The sequence below is a fragment of the Zootoca vivipara genome, chromosome 5 (genome assembly GCF_965207765.1).
Source record: "Zootoca vivipara chromosome 5, rZooViv2.hap1.1, whole genome shotgun sequence".
In the NCBI taxonomy this organism is placed as follows: Eukaryota; Metazoa; Chordata; class Lepidosauria; order Squamata; family Lacertidae; genus Zootoca; species Zootoca vivipara.
In genome coordinates this window covers 95665935-95691785 of record NC_142588.1, presented here as the reverse complement: position 1 = coordinate 95691785, position 25851 = coordinate 95665935, and the positions used below count along the sequence as shown (strand labels likewise).

General features: G+C 47.6%; 1 protein-coding gene across 7 annotated transcripts in view; it reads left to right on the top strand.

The window, feature by feature from the left end:
• TP63 (tumor protein p63) overlaps positions 1 to 25851 on the top strand; it is a 135156-nt gene that overhangs the window by 28968 nt on the left and 80337 nt on the right. The window contains exon 1 of one of the 7 annotated variants that reach the window (XM_035132475.3): positions 15191 to 15368. The exons of the other annotated variants lie outside the window; for them this stretch is intronic. Coding sequence (XP_034988366.3) covers positions 15327 to 15368 — 42 coding nt within the window. The 5' untranslated portion in view covers positions 15191 to 15326. Of the gene's footprint in view, positions 1 to 15190; positions 15369 to 25851 lie in introns of those variants that run through there. 7 annotated transcript variants of the gene reach the window in all.

The window sequence follows — 25851 nt, the reverse complement described above, 5'->3', positions numbered from 1 at the left end:
TTTTGTTGACCGCCAGCATTACACTTTCCATTTTTAAGTTCGGAATAGAGTAGTTGCTTTGGAAGACGATCATCAGGCATCCGCACAGCATGGCCAGTCCAATTTGCCATATAAGTGAGAGAAGACCACAACTAGGTTTCCAGGGTGTGGTCTGTAAGGCGCATGGCACCTCCACCTTCCTGGAGCTAAGTGGGTTCGAGTCAGTATCTGGATGAGACACTGTCTGGCAACCACATACGTGTCTGTGGTTTTATGCCCTGGGTTTTATGTTGAAAGAAATCATAGAACAAGCAGAGTTGGACGGGACCACGAGAGGAATCTTTCGCACAACATGGGACTCGAATCCAGGACCCTGAGATTAAGAGTCTCATGCTCTACCAACTGAGCCATGGTGGTGTTTAAATGTAAGAAGACAAATACAATGGGAGTGGAAAGCCCATGTGGGTTGAGGCCACACAGGTTATTGTTGGTGCACTTGGCTTGCATCCAGAAGGTCCCAAGTTCAAATCCTGGCACATCCAGCAAAGAGGATTTAGGCTGCACATGTGGGAAAGATATTTGGGGAGCCGCTGGCAACCAGTGGGCGAGATCAGTGGCAGCTAACGTTTTTGGTGAAGGTGCCATAATTTCATCCAAAAGTGTTCAGGAGCCAAAATGTGACTTTGGCATTGCTTCAGTCAGTTTTGGGGTGTTGAGTCCAAACTCAAAAATTACTCTTATCCATTTTAAAAATGACAGTATTTTTTAGTTTCTAAAAATTCTAGGGCAGTGCTGGTCACCTGCCATGAATCTACTGTACAATTTGGAAGGATGTTTTGTTTGATTGCATTTTGACACATCTTAAGAAATCATAAGCAAATTGTAATGTGTTATTGCCTACTATGGAAGAATGGCTATTGAAATTTGGCTGAGACGGCAAAGTTGACGTGCTAAATTAGAGAAAAATCACTGTTGGCATTTGTTAATGATTGGAAACCCCTTTTGGAATTTCTGCTCAATAGGGGAAGTGAACTTGTGTTATAAGGCTTTGAAGACTGAAAACAAGTTTGGTTTATAGAAAGTAGAAGAGTTGAATGTTATTATGAAGTAAGAAATTTACACAATTTTTTAAAGTGGATAGATGGAGAATTGGAAGTTTTTATTCTTTTTTATTCTCTTCTTTAATTTGTTTTGTTAAAAACATGCTTGATATCTGATGTATATTTCTGTATACCGTACTGCCTTGTCTTTGTTCTTTTAAGCTTTAGTAAAGAAAAAACCGGGTGGCGCTGTGGTCTAAACCACAGAGCCTAGTGCCAATCAGAAGGTCGGCAGTTCGAATCCCCGCAATGGGGCGAGCTCCCGTTGCTCAGTCCCAGCTCCTGCCAACCTAGCAGTTTGAAAGCACGTCAAAGTGCAAGTAGATAAATAGGTACTGCTCTGGCGGGAAGGTAAATGGTGTTTCCGTGCGCTGCTTTCAGTGGCGTAGTGTGGGGGGGCTGGGGGGGCCGCTGCCCCGGGTGCAACATCTGGGTGGGCGCGCTCCCACTCGCAGCTCTCTGCCCTGCTTTGGTTCGCCAGAAGCAGCTTAGTCATGCTGGCCAAATGACCCGGAAGCTGTACGCCGGCTCCCTCGGCCAATAAAGCGAGATGAGTGCTGCAACCCCAGAGTCGGACACGACTGGACCTAATGGTCAGGGGTCCCTTTACCTTTACCTAAAAAGAAAAAAGAGGAGGAAAAAAGAAATAACAAAATCATGTATAATGGTTCTTGAGATCAAGCAGCAAGTTGTTTTTGTTTTGGTCTCTGTTTGGACACTATGCTAATTTTCCCACTAATTTCAATGCTACATTGATATGGGGGAAATGGAGTTAGGATTCTCAAGGAAGATATCAGGTTTGAGGCTGCTAGTGTGTTGATGTCTCTCTGTGTTACTGTATAGCCAACAAGTTGCCATCTCTGCTTAATTTATGTTGCAGTTCTCTGCTGTGGAAGGTTGCAGTCCTTTCTTGCAATTTCTCTGTTTCAACCTTGTTTAATTAATGCCCCGCGAGGTCTTGCAGGAATGAGAAATTGCTCACATCTCCATCAGTTGGCTCTTCCATAGCAAACACGGCGATATTATGTGGTGATTCTTGCATGCCATACAGGTGTGGAATTCAAGTATTTCCTGGAAGTGAATGAAATTTTTGACGTGGGTGGTCTTGGGAGTTTGGCAGCAGGGGGAGCAAAAAAGAAAGTGCTGAGGGATTTTGAGAAATGGAAAAAAAAATGCTGACATAAACACCATCAGCAGCCTGGCAATTTGCAGGAAAGCAAGACTTCTAAAAAGCAAGCAACCAAGAGCTGTTGGGAAAAGGAAGGGCAAAATTTAATATCTCCCCAAATTATTTGAGGGGCAGGTGTTTGAATGCTGAGCTGCCTCAGGGGTCACTTTGCAGCAGCTCCACGATCTCAGGTGTCCAATCCATTGCCAACCTGGTGCCCTCCAGATGTTTGGCACTACAGACACCCACCAGCTCCACCCAGACTGGCTGCAGAGGAACAGTGTGTTGTTTAAATGCAGGGCCCAAAGCAAGCCTGATTACAGCGAGCAGAGATGCTTGCTTTCAACACCAAATCGAAACAGCCCTGAATGCAAGCATCACTTCGAAGGAATTATTGGGAACGCACACCAACAATTTGGCCTGGAAATCCTCCCCTGGCCTGTGCTCTGAACTGATGGGCAGTGTGGCATAGTGGTTCCAGTGTTGTACTATGGCCTGGGAAACCTGGGTTTGAATCTCCACTCAGCTATGAAGCTCACTGGGTGTCACCCTAGGCCAGTCACAGTCTCTTGGGACATTCTGCATGCCAAGCAGATGCCCTACCCCTGGCCTGTCTTGTTTGCGGTTGGCATGCACTGGGGGCCTGTTATTTCCAGGGTCTGGTTTAGTGATGCATCAAGCTGTGTTTTCGTTTTGGCACCTACAAAATCTGCTAGCAAGAGTGCCCCATGCTTAACGGTGCCAGGGAAAGGCCATAGACTCGAGGAAGCTCCTGTTAATTGCTTCTCCAGGGTACAAATTTGCCTTCTATTGACACCCAGGGATGTCTCACTGCACTTTAGAGCATTGCTCAACACTTATTCCAGCATAGCTGTGGCCTGGGATGAAATCCACCTCTTGCAGGACAAGGCATCGGACTTCCCATACCCCAACCCATACAGTGGCATCTTGGTTCTCAAACTTAATCCATTCCGGAAGTCCATTCCAAAATCAAAGCGTTCCAAAACCAGGGCGTGCTTTCCCACAGAAAGTAACGCAAAATGGATTAATCCGTTCCAGACTTTTGAAAACAACCTCTAAAACAGCAATTTAACATGAATTTTACTATCTAATGAGACCATTGATCCATAAAATGAAAGCAATAAACAATATACTACAGTAACACAATCAATCAATCAATAGCTGAACTGGGTTCCACACAGTCACAAAAAAGCTGAAAAAACAAAAATGCAAAATAAATAACTAAAACAGACAGACCTCAGTGTAACACTCAAAATGGAGCATGTTCAACTTCCAAAAAAAGTTCGCAAACTGGAACACTTACTTCCAGGGTTGCAGGGTTTGGGTTCCAAGTTGTTTGAGTTCCAAGGCATTTGAGAACCAAGGTTGTTGTTGTTGTTGTTTAGTCGTTTAGTCGTGTCCGACTCTTCGTGACCCCATGGACCATAGCACGCCAGGCACTCCTGTCTTCCACTGCCTCCCGCAGTTTGGTCAAACTCATGTTCGTGAGAACCAAGGTATCACTGTATAAATAAGAGTCCAATAAGACTGGGTTTGGGGGTAAAAACAGGCCGCAACTTTATTGAATACAGATGAAAGAGGTTTGGCTTGGGCAAACCTACCGGAAGTGACGTGTGGTCCATCCAGGAAGGGGGTTCCTCAGACTTACATCAAATAGGGTGACCCCTGCAGGGAGTGCCGTCTGAGGGAGTGCCTTCGGCCCTGTGCCCCCCTCCCCCCCGGCTACAACCTCCCCCTCTGTCCAAAACAAGGGATTTTCCCAATGCGCAACCAGTTGTGACCCCTGCAGGGAGTGCCGTCTGAGGGAGTGCCTTCGGCCCTGTGCCCCCCTCCCCCCCGGCTACAACCTCCCCCTCTGTCCAAAACAAGGGATTGTCCCAATGCGCAACCAGTTGTGACAATTGCTATGAGGTAGGCAAAACCACCGCGTCGGTGCCGATTAGCCCAGTGGGCGAATTCCTACCCGGCCCCTTAAAAGACGGCGACCACCGTAGCCACAGCAAAGTCATTGACTATCAGCGTAAACGGTGGGTGGTTACAGGTAGGTAGCCGTGTTGGTCTGGGTCGAAGTAAAATAAAAAAATTCCTTCAGTAGCACCTTAAAGACCAACTAAGTGGTCTTAGTTGGGTGGGTGAAATTGGGGGGGGGGGACCCGGCGCAGGAACAAACAGGCTGTGCCCCAGGTGCTGGCTGCTTAAATGGGCACAGCCCACGTCCCAGCCTGCACCCCCGTTTGCCAAAGCAGGGTGCAGGCTAAGATCCAGCTCCTAATAGGTGGTAGGGAACAGGTGCCACTGTCGGGGCCCCAGTGAAGTCTTTTCCATCCGGCATTGCCGCCGCACCAAAGGAGATGAGCGGACTTGGCACACGAAGCACCAGGCTCCATCTTAGAGCTCACCACCTTTTCCGCTAACTGGGTTTGCCTCTATCTGCGCCCGCTGTGAAAGCCCCGGGTTCAGGGAGAGCGCGAGACAGGGGATCCCGCAGCCAGACCTTTGATGTGTGCGATGCTGAAGTGGGTAGAAAATTCAGCTCCCAAGCCGAAGGAGATTAAAGTATCTCAGCCATGGGTGGGGGACCAGAATTTGTTAAATTAACCTAATTAGGGGTGGGAAGCTTTCTTTACTTTTTCTGTTTTTAGAAAAGCAGGGGAAAATCGGCGAGATGAGCTCTTAATTAAAACTGTTTGCTTACGGTAGTAACTTCAGATTTCTTGGGGGATTTGGGGGGGGAGGGGGAGGATGGGAAGGACCAATTGCCTCGCCCCCTCCACAGGGAAGTCATTTGTCTGCCAAAAAGTGTTTACTTTTTTATTTATTTGTTGCGTTTCTGAACTCAAGGTGGTCCTCCTCCTCAATGATTCCCCACTACAACAACCCTGCAAGGTAGGTAAAGGCTGAGAGAAGGTAATGACTGGCCCCTAAGGTCACACCCCGGGAACTTCTTGGCCGAGTGTGGATGTGAACCCTGGGCTGTGAACCCTGGGCTGGCCAGGCCCTAGTCCAGCACTCTAACCACTGCAACACACAGCTGCCAAGGGTGAAAGGCTAGCTGGATCTCTCTCTCTCAATGCCTGCTCCCATGGCCAACTCTACCCTTTCTGTCCATTTGCACCAGAGTAAGCCTTCCTCTTGGCCCCATGCTGGCTTTTCGTTAGCTCAGCAGCAGAGCACAAGGGAGGGCTGCCGATCACTCCCTGCCTGAAACCTTGGAGAGCTGCTGCCAGTCAGTGCAAGCAATATGGAGCTAGATGAGCCAATAGTCTGACTTCCAATAGGCAGCTTCCTCTTTTCCTCATTATATACTGACCAAGAAGGATGATAATGAGGGACGGGATATAGAAACTGAATCTCTTTATTTAAACACTGGGGAGAACTTTCTGACCATAAGAGCTCTTCAACTGTGGAACGGAATCCTTTGAAAGGTGATGGACTCTCCTTTCTATCCCCCCTCCATAAATTTTATTAGATTTTATACAAATATTATTATCAAATTCAGTGGAACCTCGGCTCCTGGATGCCTTGGGAGCCGAACGTTCTGGCGCCCGAATGAACAAAAACCTGGAAGTAATTGTTTCAGTTTTCAAACTTTCTTTGGAAGCTGAACGCCTGGCACAGCTTCCGCAGTTTCTGGTTGGCTACAGGAAGCTGCTGCAGCCAATCAGAAGCCGCGCCTTGGTTCCTAAACTGTTTTGGGAATCGAATAGACTCCCGGAACGGATTAAATTCGGGAACCAAGGTTCCACTTTATCTTCTTTTGCTTGAAAAAGACGAAAAGATTAATGTTTGAAAAACATTAATCTAAGTAAAATAAAAATGAATTGGGGAGCCCACAATGTCACATTTTACCACTCATTTTTATGATTTGTGGTGTTGCTTTGGGGGCCCGGTTAAGATCCAGCTGTGATCCAGTCATGACTCCCAACGCCGCAAATGGGAAGCCTGGATGGGAAGCCTGAGGACCTTCAGATGGTGCTAGATCCCCCCCCCAACCTCAGGCCCCATGGATGAGGGAAGATGATGCCCAGCAACCTCTGAAGGCCACAAGGTGGCTCTCCTTGGGGTTAACACTGCGAGACAAGGGGTGCATTTGTTTTCATTTGTTGGTTGGTAGGTACCCATCTGTCCTGGGAGGCAATGGAAGAGTGTGCCTTCGTGGGTGAAGTCAAACCATTGGAGAGTTACAGCGCCTGCTGTGGCCGTAGAGACCGATAGGGGAGAGACATGTTTTGTTGCAGCTGGGGCAGATCACATCCGCAGCATGGAAGATGGCAGGAACCCCAAGGACGTGCTCTATGGAGACCAAGCCCATTGGCAGACCAACTCTGCCTTACAAAGTTGTCTGAAAACATGATGTGAAAGCTGGCAGCATTAACCCTGCCATGTGGGAATCTCTTGCAGACAGACAGAGAGCCTGGGGACAGAGAGTCAGGTCATATATCCACAGCAGCGACAGGAGGAGGAGAAATGCACATTTCTTTTTTCTTTACTCCTAGAACTCCATTCAAAGAATAACTGGCAGGCCTGAACATTTCTGTTTCTTTGCATTTCCCATTTTCCCAGTCTTAAGTTCAGTTACCCACCATTCCCGAAGCTTATATTTTCGTTTTTAAAGGCCTCGTGAAAATTCAGCCTTTTAAGACGAATTTCTCCTAATATCATAGAATCATAGAGTTGGAAGAGACCACAAGGGCCATCCAGTCCAACCCCCTGCCAAGCAGAAAACACCATCAAAGCATTCTTGACTTATGCCTGTCAAGCCTCTGCTTAAAGGCCTCCAAAGAATGAGACTCCACCACACTCCTTGGTAGCAAATTCCACTGCCAAACAGCTCTTACTGTCAGAAAGTTCTTCCTAATGTTTAGGTGGAATTTTCTTTCTTGTAGTTTGAATCCGTTGCTCCGTGTCCGCTTCTCTGGAGCAGCAGAAAACAACCTTTCTCCCTCCTCTATATGACATCCTTTTATATATTTGAACATGGCTATCATATCACCCCTTAACCTTCTCTTCTCCAGGCTAAACATACCCAGCTCCCTAAGCCGTTCCTCATAAGGCATCGTTTCCAGGCCTTTGACCATTTTGGTTGCCCTCTTCTGGACACGTTCCAGCTTGTCAGTATCCTTCTTGAACTGTGGTGCCCAGAACTGGACACAGTACTCCAGGTGAGGTCTGACCAGAGCAGAATACAGTGGTACTATTACTTCCCTAGATCTAGATGCTATACTCCTATTGATGCAGCCCAGAATTGCATTGGCTTTTTGAGCTGCTGCATCACACTGCTGACTCATGTCAAGTTTGTGGTCTACCAAGACTCCTAGATCCTTTTCACATGTACTGCTCTCAAGCCAGGTGTCTCCCATCCTGTATTTGTGCCTTTCATTTTTTTGCCCAAGTGTAGTACTTTACATTTCTCCTTGTTAAAATTCATCTTGTTTGCACATTTCCATATGTAATCTTTCCTAACATGCACAATGCCGCAAAGCAGTTTCCCTAATACTTTTATTTGTGTTATTTTCCAGAATATATACTTTTAATATACATTTTTGTACATGTTGCTTGACTGGAGAACTGCATTGCAAGATGCTGAGGAGTGCAGACTTCGAAGGGTAGCTGTGCTTTGCCTTGTATTATTGTTCCAGAAAGTGAAAATTAGGTAGGCTTGCCTTCAAATAGGAAGTGGATTAAAGTTCTCCTCTACCTCTAGAAAGCAGTGCAAACTTTGGGGACACTCGTGATGTATCACCCACAAATCCACGCCCCTCCTAGGAGCCTGGCCAAAACGCTGTTGCTTTTTCAAAATGAACGTTGCAGCTCTTAGTATGAGACATGTGATACAAGCAAAAAAGGAATTAGAGAGCAGAAGAAGTTGGCTGGGGAGAGAGGAGAGGTGCAGTGGCTTCTTTCAGTAGCCGTTGTCTGCGGATATCGGGCCACGTTAAAGCTAAAGTTGCTAATAACTTCTCTGATCTATCAGCTGTGAACTTCCTGATGATGATGACGATTCTTTATTGCGGCTAAAAGCCCACACAAGCAAAATGCATCAAACACAAATAAACATAAAACACAAAAAGCAAAAACAGCATTTCAGAAACAAAACAAAGACAAACAGGGGCATCATCTCTATAAAAGTTACATGACGACCATTTGGGGTGAACGCAATCGAATATCTATATATGTGTAAAATTGCGGAAAAATAATAGAATAAAGTAATATATTAAAAGGTTTCAATAATCATACAGCATTCTGGTTCATCTCTTGTGGGAGGGAACTGAAGTTAAAAACCTTGCCACCTGCAGAGTTCTGTTCGAGTCATTGTCTTGCAAAACAAGTGCAAGGTGGGACTCTAAAGGTTTGTCCGCAATTTCCTGAATTATTAAATTCAGTATATTTGTGCGGGCCGCACTGTATAAGCGGCAGTTGAACATTATACGCTGGAGAGATTGTATCGTTCTATTGTGGCAACCACATAAAGCAGAGACATGACCTTTGGAAAATCTGTGACTCAAAACATTTGAGGGAAAAACATTAAATCTTGCTTTGATGAACGCAAACCTATGCGATGCAACAGAGAGAGAGGAAAGATATGCTGGAACCTGATAAATTGGGGTGATACGAATTTTCAGCAGTGAACAGACCCCTCCACCCGTCATAAGATTGTACTGTAAGTCAACATCATCCAGTCTTTGTTTAATGGACCTTTTGGCTGAAGCAAGGTCTAAGTTTAGGGAGTGTGCACTTCCTGTCTGTAATCTGTAATGCATGCAAGGTAAGGGTAATTTGTCAAGAGAAAAAGTAGGCTTGGTTTGGGACCTCTGCTTGGTTATGTAAGTTCCATTTCGGACTGTCATCTGTTGCTTTCCTTCTGTTCTTGAAGATGAAAAAGGGGGGTGGGTGGGTTGGGAACCAAGCCTTGTGAGGAACAGAGTCATAGAATCTTAGAGTTGGAAGGTACAGCCAAAGGTCATCTAGCTCAACCCCTTGCAATGCAGGAATCTCAGCGAAAGCACCCATGGCAGGTGGCCATGGAGTTGGGCGTGTTGAGCCTGGACAAGAAGAGACTGACAGGAGATATGACAGCCATCTCTGAAGTCCTGTCACAGGGAGGATGGAGCAAGCTTGCTTTCTCCTGCTCCGAAGGGCAGGACCTGAAGCGATGGATTTCAATGATAGGAAAATGAGATTCCAACTAAACATCAGGAAGAACTTTCTGAGTTTAAGAGCCGTTCAGCAGTGGAAGGGACTTCCTTGAAAGGTGGTGGACTCTCCTTCCTTGGTGGTGTTTAAGCAGAGGTTGGGTGGCCAACTTCCTAGTGAATGTTTAGCTGTGAGTCCTGCATTGCAGGGGGCTGGACTAGATGACCCCCAGGGTCCCTTCCAACTTTACAATTCTATGATTCAGTATTTTTTTGATTGGGTATCGTCTAGTTGAGGGGCAGGCTCTGTACTGGTGGTGATGGCATTTCCAGCTTCCTCTCCCCCCCTCACTTGACCCCCACTTCTGTCCTCGTAGTTTTTTATTATTATTCACAGCTCCCTTTTTAGGGTCAAACCCTCAGAAGGTGGCTTGCAAAATTAGAAGTGAGCATAAAAGCAATTACATTACAAGAAAACACTGCAGCGCAAAAAGGACAGCGTTGAAAGCTCTGCAAAACCGCCTTCAGTTTAAAATGGAGGAAGCCATCTGGCAGATGTGGGTTCCTTGGGATCCTGGATCAGAAAGAGATTTAATTCCTTTAACCACACCCCCTGAGAGTGGTCAGGCAGATGCCTGGGGAAGCTTCAAGCAGAATGTGAAGGCAGTGGTGACTCTCCAGTATTCACAGGTAGACTGCTTCTGGACATGGAGTCCCCATGTCCACGTAAATAGCCACTGGTAAACCTAAAGGGACCCCTGACCATTAGATCCAGTCACGGACGACTCTGGGGTTGCGGCACTCATCTCGCATTATTGGCCGAGGGAGCCGGCGTACAGCTTCCGGGTCATGTGGCCAGCATGACAAAGCCGCTTCTGGCAAACCAGAGCAGCGCACGGAAACACCATTTACCTTCCCGCTTGTAGTGGTACCTATTTATCTACTTGCACTTTGACGAGCTTTCAAACTACTAGGTTGGCAGGTTCAGGGACCGAGCAATGGGAGCTCACCTGTCCAGTCCTCCTTTAAAGCTGACAGAGCCACGTCTTGTACGAACGAATTGCATCATTTCCAGGTGTATGCCACGCCAAGGAGTATTTTTCCCTGCCTCTCTCTTGTAAGCGTTTTGCAGTCTCCTGCTAGAGGAAGGCACAGATTTTAGAGTTACCTTTCTGTTCCTGATCTGGACTCCTGGGTTCAGCGTGTGCTCTGGTGCCGCTCAGAGAGGCAAGAAAACCCGACGATCCCTAAATTGCTAATGCTGCAATTATTAATGCTGCAATTATATTTCGGAGCGTGCAGTCCCAGACGTGGACAACATGAAATCACCGCATTAAAAAAAAGGAAACAAAAAGCCCCCATCGCTTTATGTTCCAGCTGAGGTGGACAAGTGGGTCACCCTCCCCGGGACTGTTTCTGGTTTCCCCATCTTCTGAAAGAGAGAAAGGGGGCTATCCAATTGTGTGGTCACAATGAGAATGGATACGGCCCACAGCTGGTCTCCCTGACGAAAACAATTTTTTTTTCTTTGTTGTTTTGAAAAACCAATACCCAGCAGAAGCTCCTTCCTGTAACCTTCCAACACTGTGTGGTTTGTCTTTATGGTATCCTGACCTACCCCAAGGGCTCAGGGTGAGTGACTTCTCTGCAGACATGAAAGGAGGCAGATCTTCTTGCCCCTGGGGGTTATTAGACCTTGCAGCCAAAGCTTGCTTTTTTTAAAAAAAAAGTTTTATTGATTTAAAAAACAAAACAAAACAGTCAACAAAATAGTCCAAAATTGATACATATTGCAAAATAAAAATAAAAATTTAAACATAACTAATTCAAATATGACTTCTAATCGCCCCATTGTGATTCCTAAATTACATTTTCAACTGTATTAATTTTGTACAATTTTCTTATTTCAAACAGAAGTCAATCTAGGCCTGCCAAAGAATTTAGATTTTCACAATGTTCTTTTAGGTATACTCTGTGAATGTCCCACTCTCTATTAAATATTTGATCTGTCTCATTTTGGAATCTGGGGCTAAACCTTTGGCTGCTCAGACAAGGGCCGCCAGGAGCTGCTGATCTTTTGCTTGCATTCTTCCCACAGAGGCCTCTGGCTGGCCAGCATGAGAGCAGGATGCTGGACTGGGCGGCAGGGATCTGAGGGTGTGTCTTAGAGCATGTGCAAAGTGTCTTTCCTGCACCGGAAAGCCAGCATTGCCCGTCTATTTGAGGTGTGTGTGTGTGTGTGTGTGTGTGTGTGTGTGTGTGTGTGTGTATGTGTGTGTGTGAGAGAGAGAGAGAGAGAGAGAGAGAGAGAGAGAGAGAGAGAGAGTCTACTGCTGCTTTTTTGTCTTGGAAATGTATCCCTCTGGGTATGCTTCAGCCATGGGGTGAATTTCAGCATTGCTTATGATCCTGAAGTTAGGGGTGCAGAGAGTTATTATGGGTGGAATTTCTTGTCTTAAATAGAGATACCTTGATGGTTTTCAGACATTTGGTGTGCCATGGGCTGTGTGAGAGAGAAAAGTCTTTTCTTTCTTAAAAAGAAAGGCTATACTGTATATGACTCGCAAATCTAAAGGTTATGTAGACAAGTGTGTCTCCCTCCTCCTCTCTGTTTCTGGATTCCCCAACTTTTGAAGGAGAGAAAGAGGGGCTATTCAACTGCGAACCCACCCCCCACCCCCGCCCGGGCACCCTGCCAAGGGCTCCCTGCAGTGAGGAAGGTGCGCATAATGGCCCCTTAAATTGATCTGCCCCGAAGAAGAAGCAGATCCACTGGTGACAGAGGAAGGGAGGGTGTGGTGGGTGCCGCCCGCCTTGGGTATCATCCCTGAGGGGAGAGGTGACATCGCCACCCCACCCCCTGGAACGCTGCCCCTGCCCCTGCAGCCGGCTAGCCCCACCCCTGGGCGCACAGCATGTGCGCAGCTCCGGGTGCCAGAGCAGCTAGCTCCGCCTCTGAGCAGATCCAAGATCTCTGGCTTAGAATCAGGGAGAGGAGATGGCTTCACCATAGCAGAAAAGGGCCAAAGCTCAGTGCCAGAGAGTTTGCTTTGCCTGCGGAAGGTGCCAGGTTCGATTCCCAGTGGAATCTCCAGGTGGAAGATGTATAGCAGATTTCTTTGTTCTGTGCATGAAGGAGATTCTGGATCCAGACCCAGCCGGGTGTCCTTGAGTCTGCCCCTCATCCAGTGCCGGATTTACAAGCTGTAGTTTAGGGCCCCTCTCTCTTGCCCTCCTCTCCCCAATTATGAGTCTCTGTAAATTGTGTTTATAAAAGGAACTTTCGTCATTGCCAAATGTCAATGTGTTTGCATTATTAAGTTTGTTATGAATAAAAATAATTTTAAGTTAAAGCTTAATAATTATCTCACTATTAATACACTTCTTAATTGTATTTCACTATTAATACACTTCTTAATTGTATTTCACTATTAATATACTTCTTCTTAATTGTATTTCAGTTCAACAATTACTTTGATAAAAATACATATTTTGTTATGTGCAAATGGCTTGAGATACCTATGAGGTCCATCAATGACCATATAGCATATATGCAACACAAAAAACAGCGACAATTTGTTGTTGACAAAGGACAGCTGGATATATAAAGGGCCCCATTACCTTCAGTAGCTTAGGGCCTCATCAAACCTAAATCTGGCCATGCCCTCATCATTTAACCCTCACAACAACCCTGTGAGGTAGGTTAGGCTGAGAGGACCTGACAGGCCCAGGGTTACCCAATGAGATTCTTGGCTGAACAAGGATTTGAACCCTAGTCTCCCAGGCCCTAGTCCAACACTCTAGCAACTGCACCACACCATAGCTGCCAAGTTTTCCCTTTTCTCGCGAGGAAGCCTATTCAGCATAATGGAAAATCCCTTTAAAAAAGGGATAACTTGGCAGCTATGCACCACACTGGCTCTCAAAGCATGTTTGTTACAGCAGTCTCTAAGTGATATTCCACACAGTAAAAAATAATAATATTGCTGTAATCTATACAAGAGCCCGATAAAGTCTGCCAGTATTTTCCTCCATGTTGCAGCTGAGGCTGAGAGGTGACTTTGCTCAGGCCAAGTGCAGAGTTCACGTCAGAGGTGAGATCTGGGGGAATTCCTGGCCTGTTGCTCATCGTCTTAATGAGTCGGCTGCACCAACTCTTACTAATGCTCATAGTTGATGAAATGCATTTAATGAAAAGTATATCTGCACATAGTATTATTACATCTGATGCGTCAGTGTAATAATCTAGGGATACAAGAGATGTCTCTTGCCAAGGACGTTGGTCTCCTTGCAGGCTTGCAATAATGGGAGTCAGTTTTGTATTAACACAGATCTCTTCACCGGGAGGAAAGGAAGTGTGGGGAAATTCCAATATATATTTAAATGGCCGTTATTCTTCTTCTTATTAGCTGTAAGGGTTGTAGAACTCTGCCCCAAAGAGCCAGCTTTTCTGTTTCGCTTGGTGAAGAATCGTGTGTCATCCGAAAGCTTGTGTATGTGGTGCCCATCTCAGTTCTTCATAGTACCTTTGGATTTCTCTGTTCCAAACTGAACTGTGTTGTGTGGCACCCAGTACCCCTTCCCAGGAGTAAACAAACCCTCCCTCCCTTGTCTCCCACTTTCCAAACCCCGAGGACCAATTATAAGTTATACTTGGAGAAATGAGGGTTGAAGTCAGTCTCTCCTCTGCTGCCGGCCATCACAGAGAGATCCTTGCTTGGCACCCGCTGCTTCCAACAGGACGCTCGATTTGACTGGACACCCAACTGAAGGTCACAGCGGCCAGAGACCACAGAGAAAGCAACACCTGCCTCTCAGTACTTGTACACCCCACCTCCCAGGAACTGGTGCCAAAAGTATACTGCTCCTGGAACTGGAGTTTCTTTTAACTGCCACAACAAATAACTATTGGTAAATAACTTCTCAACAAAGCTTTTTCTCTGACTCTTGGTTCTTATCCCCATCTCCATTTTCCCTGGGGAAGCGCTGAATCGGAGCAAGCAGCAATCGGGGGTTGCCATTTGTCCCGATTTGCCACTAAAGAGCAGTTTTCTGGGGAGGGGGAGGGCAAAACCACTGCAACCCACTTTTTCTAAGCATGGGGCAAGCAGAAGTCTTCGTTGTTGGAGGCCCCAGGAGGGGAGAACGTTGCCCTTGTGCTTGAATTCTGCTTGCTGGTTTACCATAATGGCCACCCGGTTGGTCCCTGTGGGAACAGGATGCTGGACAAGATGGGCCATTGGCCTGATCCTGCAGGCTCTTTTTATGTTCTTACGGTCTTACCCGGGAAATGGGAACGGCAGATGCTAGATTTGCGACCCAATCTTGCCTTAAATGAGTTGTGTGGCTTGGTTAGAGCAAAATAAATAAGGACCATGAGGTGCATTTTGCTTTGCGTGAAGTTTAACAAAGTTGCCAGGATGCTCTGGCTTCTCTGCCTGCTTTTGTCCTCCAGATATTGCAAGAAGTGACCAGGATAAGCCTCTCCGTCCCTTCCAAGCTCTTTTTATGTTCAGCCCTCTGTCTGGCGTGCTCCCCCCTCCCTCTCCCCCTCCCTCTCCCTCTGTCCCCTCTTCCTCTCCTCCTTTCCTTTTTAGAGATTGGTGATAAGGATTCCTTCGCCACTTAATGAGCTGGGAGAGGCCTCCCTCCATTGGCGTGGAGCAGCCCAGGTGTGCAACATTTTGACAGGTACAGCCAAGCAGGCCCGCCCCACACCCACACCCCCCCTCCTTGCCCACAGAGGTATATAAGGCAACCTTAAATTACGTAGAGGAGCACACACTCTTGTCTTGACAGCTTGCAAGCGGGATCGCCCACGTTACCCCAGAGGGTCTTATTGGGGGTGGGGGGTAACTGGTGGAAAGGAACAGCACCCTGGAGCCCGAGGAGAGGACAGCCGCGCTGCTTAACCTCACTGCTAACATGTTGTACCTTGAGAATAATGCCCAATCCCAGTATAGTGAGGTAAGGAGACGTCGCAGGTCTTGGCTAACATTTTTCTCTCTCTTCCCATTCCTTCCAGGGAGAAAGTCTGCAACGCTTTTGCCTCCCCCCCCCACCTCCCATTTTATTAACTGGGGGCAGGGGTGGTTAATATTTGGGTATGGGACAGTGCTGCAGCATTTTGAGAATTGCAGAAATAAAATAAATAAATCTCCAACCCTATAAGTTTGTAGAAATTGGGTGCTTTGTTGTCTGTTGTTGACTGTAAACCATTGTAACTGTCTTTCTATTGCCACAATAGATGGTTGGGTGTGAAGAAGTACATTGCGGAGGACTTGACTCGGGTTTGAAAAGCAATGCAAAGAGAGGTTCTTTGGAGACCTGATTGCTTGCAGATAGCGATTTAATGGAGCTAGTTTTTCTAAGGTGGCTAATTATCCCGTCCAGGCGGAGAAAAGCCCTTTTTGAGTCTCTGTCAACAAGCCATGCATATAATGCGGCTGTAATGTGTGTGCCGAGCATCACCTGGATTCCTTGTTTGCAGAGCCATTATTTCTGTCTGGGTGCAAGAGGGAGTCTGTGAGCGCAGAGCCTGCACTCGAAATGTTGGACTGATCTGAGTCTCAGGACGCTTGTGTGTGTGTGTGTGTGTGTGTGTGTGTGTGTGTGTGTGTGTGTGTTTATGGGGGAAGCTACACACAGAGGAAGTTAGCCCTTATGTTCCAGGTTGACAACAATATTAGCTTACATTCCAGAGGAGAAGGCAGCTGTGTTGACACGCCGCCCGAAAAGGGGAGGCAGCGGAACCCTGTGATTTGAGAAAGCCTCCCGGAGGAGGACCATCTCCCTGCAGCTTGCCCAGATAGTTTAAAATCATCATCATCATCATCATCATCATCATTTCTTAAATTTATATCCTGCCCTTCCTTCCTGTAGCTGGGATTGCAGTTGTCCTAGAGTGTGTCGATGGAAAGGAGCGATGGTTCAAGAAAGCAGTTCTGTCTTAGCAAATTTCTTTTTGTGCAAACGGCTCCAAACAGTTAGGCGAGCATTCGCTGGGCACGGCTGGACTGGAGAAGCTTGGAAGAGGCTTAAGTAGGAAGACTATCACAAGGGGGCCCCTGCTGGCTTACCCCCTTCGCCATCCAGCTCGTGCCTTGCTTTCTCTCCAGATGTGGCCAGGCAGAGATGCCTCTCTGTTCAGCTGTGATTTTTTTCTGGTTACGTTGCTCCACGCCTCAGTTGCCCATCTGTAAAATGGAAAGATCGCCCAATGTAGCCAAGAAGAGAATGTGTCTTCTGACCACGATTCTCTGGGGCTAGGGCTGGAGGTATATCTAACTCCATCCTGGACTGCTCTTGGCAAAATTTTGCCAAGAACCAAGCACAGCATGGACGCTCTATGTTGATGGCCTCTTGTGTTGTGTTTTTGGAATATTTCTGCTTCTCTCCTGCATCTCCACTGCCTTTGTGGAGTGAATCTATCTGTCACTGTTTCTTGCTCCCCATTGTTCTTGTGTCTCTCCCACACTGGCCAGGTCTGATCCACGTCCATTACCTCTTTGCAGGAGAGGGGTCTCCACCACATCTGATTCTTCCAGGCTTACTTCCCCTTATCCTCCTGACGGTTCCCAATGGCCCCTCATTCACCAGGTTCAAACATTTCATGCATTGCAGAGTTAGCGGCATCTCTTTGTTGAAAGGGGGAAGCTTCGGCTCTGTTTCAAATTGGACAGTCCTGCTTTCTTTCTTTCTTTCTTTCTTTCTTTCTTTCTTTCTTTCTTTCTTTCTTTCTTTCTTTCTTTCTTTCAAGCGTTGATACCGTGCAGGCCTCACGAAATGCTTTTCGTCTTTTGACGCTGCTCTTCTGGTGTGGGAAGAGGAGCGTGGGGAGGAGGGGGCTGGGTCGAAGCAAACGGTGTTCATTTCGGGCTTCTGAACCACCATATCCATAATTAAGAGGAGAGGGGGGAGGGAAGCCGCTTTGCAGTTTGAGAAAATTACACGGCGGGGGAAATCACAGCGCTTTGCGCTATTTTTTGCAACAGTTTGGCTCCGGCACCATTTTCTTTGCAATTCCGGTGGGACGTGAAAATCGTGTAATTCCAAATGGTTGACATTGCTCCGGAGTCCTTGAAGCGGGTGACAGAAACCGAAGCGAAAATGCTGATTTTTAACAAAGTTTTAGGAATGCTGCCTCAACCACCCATTACCACCACCGCCCGAGTGTGGAAATATCCAGACTCGGGGGGCGAGGAGGGTTGCACAACCCATCTCTTCTTTGGGCCTGAGGACTTCCTTTCAAAGATGTCTTCTACTTCTGCGTGTTGAGTGTCACCAATGGCTGGACCACCTTTCGGAAGCAACCTAGAACCTGGCCTGAGAGGGATTTTGCCATCGTTTAGATTTGGAGGCGCAAGAAGAGGAGATGGGTCAGGAAGGGTGGAGTGGAAGGGCTGGAGTGAGGGGAACTGGAGAACTTTTGGAGGTGGGAGACAGTGGAGAGAAGCTCTGCCCAGGTGAACAAAGCTCTCAGGGGCAACTAGCTAGGATGGCTGAGCTCTGCCTGCACAGCTGGAGGCAGCAACGCTTCTGAAACCCAGTTGCTGGAGACCACAGGAGGGGAGAGGGCTCTGGGGCTCGGATCCTGCTTGCAGGCTTCCCGCGGGCACATGGTTAGCCACTGTGACTGGAGCCCTTCTTACTCTGTTTTTATGCCCTTATGGGGCTATAAGAGGTCAAGGAATAGGTTTGAAGGAAAGCTTGGCCATCTGGCCTAGTGAGGACCAGTGACTGGCTCTTTTCCAAGTCATAAAGCCTACAGAAAGGTGGGAGAATGGGCGTTGGCTCCTTAGTTATTGCTGGGGGTTGGACTAGATGACCCTTAGGGGATCCTTTTCTAGCGCCGCAATTTTCTGATTCCATGATTCAGTTTTTGCAACTCCTACCCTTCTGGCTCCCACTGCCTCTTCTTCCTTGTGACTCATTCCTCTCTGCCCCAGACGACGTCTCTGGCCAGGGGTTTCCTGTGAGTGAGTTCCACCCGAGAGCCTGGGAGGCAGAACTGTTGTGCAAGTCCTAATGAAGGGCCTGCGGAGAACAGAGCCCTCCCAGGTACCTCTGCAGAGGAGAGGCCTTTGCACTTCTTTGTGCTCCTTGGCCACGCTCCCTTCGCCTGTGAAGTCCAAATCCTGAGCGATCAGCTGGGCTGGGGGTGCCCATTGAACATGCCCCCCCCTGCTGTGTTGCACCCAAAGAGCTCAGATCACAGCAACAAAGTCCCCTCGTGGAGGAGAAAGCTATGAAAAATGGCCACTAGCCACGATGGCTGTGCTCTGCCTCTTCTCAATACCAGTTGTTGGGAAAACCCTGCTTTAGGGTTTCCCATTGAAGAAATCGTTGCTTGCAAGTTCCCCATCTGGTTGGCCTCTGCGAGAACCAGATGGGCCATTGGCCTGCGTCAGGGCTATTCTGATGCTCAGGTGGAACCTCCAGCCCCAGAGGCAGTCTATCAAGATTCCAATGTTGCTCGGGGCATTTGGCCCCTATGAAAACAGGATGCTGGGCTAGATGGGCCTTTGGCCTGACACAGCAGGCTCTTCTTCTGCTCTTCTGCCAGGTTCATGGAGTCCAACGCTCAAGCGTGTGGCTCCATTCATGTGCCAGAGCTCAGGGGCTGCTGATGTCATAGAGGAAGAAGTGAGGCAAGATGCAGGCGGGTCTCGCCTGTGCCAGACAGACACCCGACTCCTCCTTGGCCCTGACTCACCCAGAGCAGGGTGCTGGCGACCTTGTTGCAGCCGTTGGCCAAGTGGAAAGCGGGGAACGCGCTTGAAAGCTACTGGGTGTGAGGCATTGAACTCCCTAACCCCGCCGAGCATTTGGGGTGGTTAGGCAACAGGCAAGACATCTGCCACTTAGGTTTTTTTTTTTTTTTTAATGCTGGAAAGGGGGAGAGCAAGGGAGGAGATCTGCAGGCTGCACGCAGTGTGGAGGGAAGGCTCCGCCCTCCTCTGCCTGTGTCTTCAGGAGGTTGTTGAACCCGGGACACCTGACACGCAATCCTCTGCAGCGCCATTTTCCCAGGGCTGTTGCGTACAGCAGTTTCCAAGAACGTTTGTACGCCCCGGTGCCTTGGGTAGCTCACAACACAGAGCCCACCATTGCAGTCCTGCAAATGCTACTCCTTAAATCCCCATCTGCCAGGGGACAGGGCAAGGAACTGTTTTTTTGCAGCTGCAGAAGAAGAGAGAGAGAGAGAGAGAGAGAGAGAGAGAGAGAGAGAGAGAGAGAGAGAGAGAGAGAGAGAGAGAGAGAGATTATAAACACTCAGCATTGTGATATCCAAAGAGTTGCTTGTGCTAGGCTCAAAAGGCAAGGCACCTATCAGAATCCTCTCTCATAAACCCAGATATTAATTTAATTAATAAAAAAATCCAGGCGCAAGGAGCTAAAGGAGAACCTCCGTGGTCAGGGGCAGTGAAAACCTCTGAGTGCCAGGGGACACACAATGCGAGGAATGCCTTTTCCCTCCAGGTCCTACTAATTGACTAATTGGGGGCATCTGGTTGGCCAGCATGGGAAGTCGATGTCCAGGCTATAGATGGATCCTCTTGGTCTCATTCCACAACAGACAAAACACACAGAGAGACATTTGGCTGAGTGTCGGGCGATGTTCCTGCAGGGGCCAAACCTGGCCTTAACCTGTAAACTGGAAGCCGCTTGTTTTCCAGTGCAGCTAACCTTCCCCTGCAAAAATCCATCCCCTAGCCAGACTCTTTCCTGCGGCTCTGGGCTTAATGGTGTTCGTTCTCAGACGACCATCTTGAGAGGCAGTGTGGTGTAGTGGTTAAAACAGGGCCTTTCTCAAACTCAGGTCCCTAGATGTTGTTGGACTGCAACTCCCATCATTCCTGACCACTGTCACTGCCTCTCAGCTGCACCTACCTCACAGGGTTGTTTTGTTTATGAAATGGGGGGCGGGGACCATGTGTTGAGCTCCCTGGGTGGGAAAAGGGGGTAAAATGCAATAATACAATGCAATTGCAATACGTAAAAGTATTTTAGCTTTAAACTCAAGGGCTGCTTTCAAATGGCTATATTTGGGAGCGAGAGAAAAGTATGGCGAAGAACTCTACCTGTAGCCAGGTTGCAGACAGCCCTCTCCACCCCTCCCTCCCCTCCTCTTCTCCCCCCTCTACCCCCCACAGCCCATGTTCTCTGGCCCCTTTCCAAGGGGGAAGGCAGTTCTGTCTTCAAAGGAAGAGACTTAACCAATCATTCAGTGGAATGAGTTCCACCACCACCACGAAGGTGCTGACAAGGAAATTATTGCGGCTATACAAACACTGAGTGATGCTACTTTCCTCCTCTTTCTCTCCTCTCCTCCCCTCCCCCCTCCGCCCGGCTGTTTGAAGTGGACAAAGGAAGTTGACTGTTCAAAATCTGGGAAGGACCCACTCTGACCTTAAATTGTGTACCGTTTCCTTTTATGATCTGGAGCTGCATTAATTGCCCTGTTGTTTAATTTTTGCTCTGAAATCTCTCACCCATCCCATAGCATTTTTTAGTTGCTTAGCTGATTTTTTTTTTGGGGGGGGGGGGAAGGAAGCCAGTTGCCATTGAAGCACAATTTGAACTCTGTTCCACTTGTCTTTGGCTCATCCGGACTTTGCGCCTTTCTCGACAAGTGCTGCCTTCGGAGAAGCATTGTGCTCAGAATCCTTCCTAGTCAAATGTGCAATAGTCCCAGCTCCTTTTGAAAGAGGATTGCCATGTTGATTAAGCTGTACAGGATGGAGGCTGATTCTCGCCAGGCAGTCAAAATCTGGCGGAAGCAGTCTTTACTGACCAAGTGCATACCCCAGGACCTGTTGTGGATCTGGGCGTTGCGTTTTGTACTTTGCATTTTGCACACCATCATATGCCAAAGGTAGAACTGCACCATGTTCTGCACATGGGCATCAGTTGCTCAACTGGATCCGTGCCTGGCTCTGCAGCTCAACAATAAGCGTTGGGATGGGAGAATCTGACAATTGCAGCCCCTCTTTGCTTCTCATTTCCCCAAACTTCGTGTCCACTTCTCCACAGTTCCACATCCGTTGCTTTTTAAAAAGAAAAATTCCTCTCAGAAGATGATCAGCCTTTTAGTGCCAATTTCTCCCAAATATCTACAGATGTTCGCATGCAATTTTGCCTAATGGCCTCATTTTTCCAAAGTTGTTTCCCCTAATATGATGGATTGTTCTAGGCTTTCGTCCCACAAATATATGCATTCACACACATAAACCTCTTCCTCTTGTGCTTGGGCACGAATTACTTGAACGAAGAATTGCATTGCAAAATTTGGATCAGTGTGAATTTCGAGGGATTATTGCATTTTGGTTCACTCGTCGCTTTGGAAACTGCAAATGAGGTCGAGTTGCCTTTAAGTGCAAGTGGAATTGAATTTATCCCCATATCTAAATTCAAAACCTTGGGATATATGGAAACCTCTCTCAACGCCGACATTTCTCTGTCTCATCAAAGCTATCCTTCTGCTTCCCTCGAAATGTAATTTCTTCAGCAAATCTCTCACCAGATTCACCTTTGAAACATCACTTTGGAGGAATCTTCCCCAAACTAGACTGTTGCTACTTATGCGGAAAATGGGCTCCTGATCCTGCGTCTTTAAAATTACCTGTCTTCAATATACCCAAGGATCTCCAACCCCACCTCTTTTGAAGTTAACCTAAAGCTTCTGCTTCAATTAGTTACATGGGTGGGTTTTGTCTCACTGGTGAAAAAAAAACCTGTTCCTCTCCCTCTTTTTATACACTTCCACCCCCACCAAAAAAACCCCTTCCTGCTGTTGCTTTGTCCCCCCCCCCAGTTATGTCTTCCTTGCCACTAAGGGATTTCTGAGAAATGTTCACACCTTGTTGTGACGCCCTGGGTTTGTGTACATCGATATTAATGTGCCTTTGAGCACAAAGCAAGTGATCGACGGCAGGGATTACGGGGCTGGCTTCAGAAAAGGGACGAGCGCTTCATGGGAACCTCACAAAACAATAGGTTTGGGGCACTTCCGGGTGGAGGGTGGTGGTTGTTTTATATACTGAGTCACGAATGCAGGTTCGGCAAGGCCAGTGCGGCTGGCCTGTTCCCCTTGGCTCTCAGTTCAAACTGCAAATCAGGATAGCAGGGGTCAAGGTATATGGCAGGGTGCAAGGCAAAGGTGTAGCAATAGTTTTTGGGATGAATCATCAAAGCAGTTTCCCCCAACCTGCCCCCCTCTAGATGTTTTGGAGGCTAACTCTCACCAGCCACTGTTGATGGGTGTTGAGCTGCAGAACATCTGGAGAGAACCAGGTTGGAGAACTTCCAGGGAGGCCCCTAAAGCCCTTAGAGACGCAGGGTGAGGCACTGTGGGAAAGGCCAAATTCTGTGCTAGGGATCATTAGGAAAGGAATCAAGCTGCTGCAGACACCAGAACCCCGTTCTACAAGTCTTTGGTGTACCGTTCTGGTTGCCTCACTTCAGAAAGAAGACTGCAGAGTTGGAAAAGGTTCACAAAAGGACCACCAAAATGATCATTTGCATGGAGCAACTTAGGAAGAAAGGTCGCAGCGTTTGGGACTTTTTAATTCAGAGAAAAGGAGAGTAAGAGGCGAAAAGATAGAAGCTTACGTATAAAGGAGGAAGTAGGCATAGGAAAGTTTTTCTCCCTCTCTCAAAACATGAGGACTCGTGGGCATCCAATGAAGCTTGAATGTTGGAGGATTCGGGACAGATCTCTTTATGCAGCGCCTACTTAAACTGTGGAACTCCCTCCCACAGGAAGCAGTGATGGCCACCAACTTGGATGGCTTTAAAAGAGGATTGGACGGATTCATGGAGGAAGAGAAGGCAGTTGATGTCTACTGGCTGGGATGGCTTTGCTCTGCCTTTGCAACTGGATGCAGTAATGCCCTCTGAATCGTACAAAGGGAGAGAGCGTCAATATTGCTTGTGGGTTTCCCATTGGGGCATCTGGTTGGCCCCTGTGGGAACAGGGGACTGTTCTCTCTCTCTCTCTCTCTCTCTCTCTCTCTCTCTCTCTCTCTCTCTCTCTCTCTCTCTCTCTCACACACACACACACACACACACACACACACACACACCATAGCTGCCAAGTTATCCCTTTTTTAAAGGGATTTTCCCTTATGCTGAATAGGCTTCCTCACGAGAAAAGGGAAAACTTGGCAGCTATGACACACACACACCCTGAATACCTTTTTACTCTGTCTCTCAGGGCTGACCCCAGAATGTTCTCCAGTAGCGGACAATCCACAAGGATTTGCAGCAAATTCCCTTGCAGTGTCATTGAGGTTCAGCTCTCAGAGTTGTGCTTTGCCATCCTAGCTTTGTCTGCTGCATCCCTGACTTCCATTAAAGATATATCCTCCATTCATGCTTCTCTCCCCCATCTGCTTTAATGCTCTCGGGTCACAGGATCATAGAATTGTAGAGTTGGAAGGGACTCTGGGGGTCATCTAATCCAACCGCCTGCAATGCAGGGATCTCAAGTGAAGCATTCAGGAGGGAGCTGTTCTCAAGAGGTCTAGTGCACACCTATCATTTCCTGATCCCTTAACTATCTGGTGGGGGTTCCCTCCCTCCCCTTACTCCACTTAGCCACAGTACAGTGTTGTGTCTGTGAAGTGTAGGTGGGTTCCCATGAGGCAAGACACAGCGATAACAGCAAAACCTTTATTGAACTACACAACTTTATGTACATTTCTGAAAGCCTGGGCCACTCCCACTCCCACCGTGATTGGCTGTCTAAACTTCCAAGCTGCGAATCATGGCTCAGAGTTTAAGGGCCAATGGCAGAGGCCCAAATTCTGAAATGTTCTGCGATTGGACATCATGTATCGAATCAGAACACAGGAGCTCAGAATCCTTAGTCCAGACTCAAGCTCAGGCAAACACAGACCACTGAATACATAACAATCTCCACCGGGATAATGCTAAATGTGGTTACTTTTCAACCAGGGCTTGCCAAGCAGCTTCGAACCCTGGTTTCAGACTCATTCACTAACAGGCAATGTGCAGTGCCACAGCATAGTTGGTGTTGAAAAGAGATGGGAGTGAGGAATTTGTGTGGGAAGGATGTGGGGCATTGGCGCATGTGTGTGGCTGGGATGAAAAACCCACAGGTAGCTCCCAGAGCCTTCACAGGAGCCAAAAAGTCTGAGTTTGGGGTGGATGGTTTATTTTTTCTTCTTGTTTTATCATTTATTTTGTGTTCACAATTTGTATTTTTATGTTGCGAACTACAGATGGCGGGGATGTATACAAATTTAATAAATAATAATAATGTAGCAGTGCTTACAAGATCAGGAGATGATTCCGTCTGCACCACTGTGGCCAGCAATGATGAAAGAGACTCATGTTTCAGTGTTATGCATTTAGGAAATGCAAGATACTAGCAGTTTAAACTGTATTGTAAGTTCAGGTGCGTCACAGACCCTTCAAAGTTTCCGTGCGTACCTAAAAAAAGAATGGGAAACATTCTGTGAATCTTTGCGGTGGAAAAGGCAAGAGGGTGAGGATTCTGACGAGAGGGTCCAGGCGTTTTTGAAATGGTTGTGTGAATGCGCGAGAGGAGTTGATGAGAATTAGGGAGGTTTTGCCTCCCCTGGCAACTTCTTTGAAAGAGATGGACTTTACCATGAGGAATGTGTGCCTGTCTTTTGCGAGTTGACATCTCGTCCTGTCAGCAGATCTGTAGCATCTCTGCATGAAACTCTAGCTGCTTCTGGAGGGCTCCCTGGCAGTTGAATGACAACACATGATGCTAAAGCTGCCGATTGAGGCGAGAGAATTTCAGAACCCAGGAAACCATCTCAGGGACCTGGGCAGACAAAACAAGCAGCCACGATGATGCAGGATTGTTTAACAATGCATTTGGGGCTAGCGGGGTAGATGTCTTGAGCTAAGAAGTGACCCGTTTGGGCACTTACTCTGTGCCATTTTGAAGGAGATAATGGCAATGAGTTGGTGTAGCCCTAAATACTTGATCCAGGGCAGTGGAGGTTCTGAGCATCAACTGCTACCCTGCTTTCTGGGCACTCTGGCAGAAATCTTGGGTTTCCTTTGGCGTTGGCCACAGGCAGAGAATCTGAGGTCCCCAGGCTCAATCCCCGCTGGAATCTCTGGGTAGGACTGGGAGAGGCTCCTGCCTGGAATCCTGGTGAGCCGTTGCTGCCAGCCAGTGTAGGCAATACTGAACCTAGATGCACCAATGGTCTGAGATAGTATAGGGCAGCTTCCTGGGTTCCTTTAGTTGCAGGTGGTGAGGGCTGAAATTGAGGCCTGCTATTGCATGTGCTATTCCTCTGGCCTTGGTGAGATGACCTGCACAAACACACTGTCTCCTGGCAGCAACAAACATCTGGAGAGATGTGTGCCCCTACGTTTGTCCTGGGCTCAAGTCTTCCCATCCTGTCGCCCTCCGGCCACGCTTCACCTTAGGTCACAA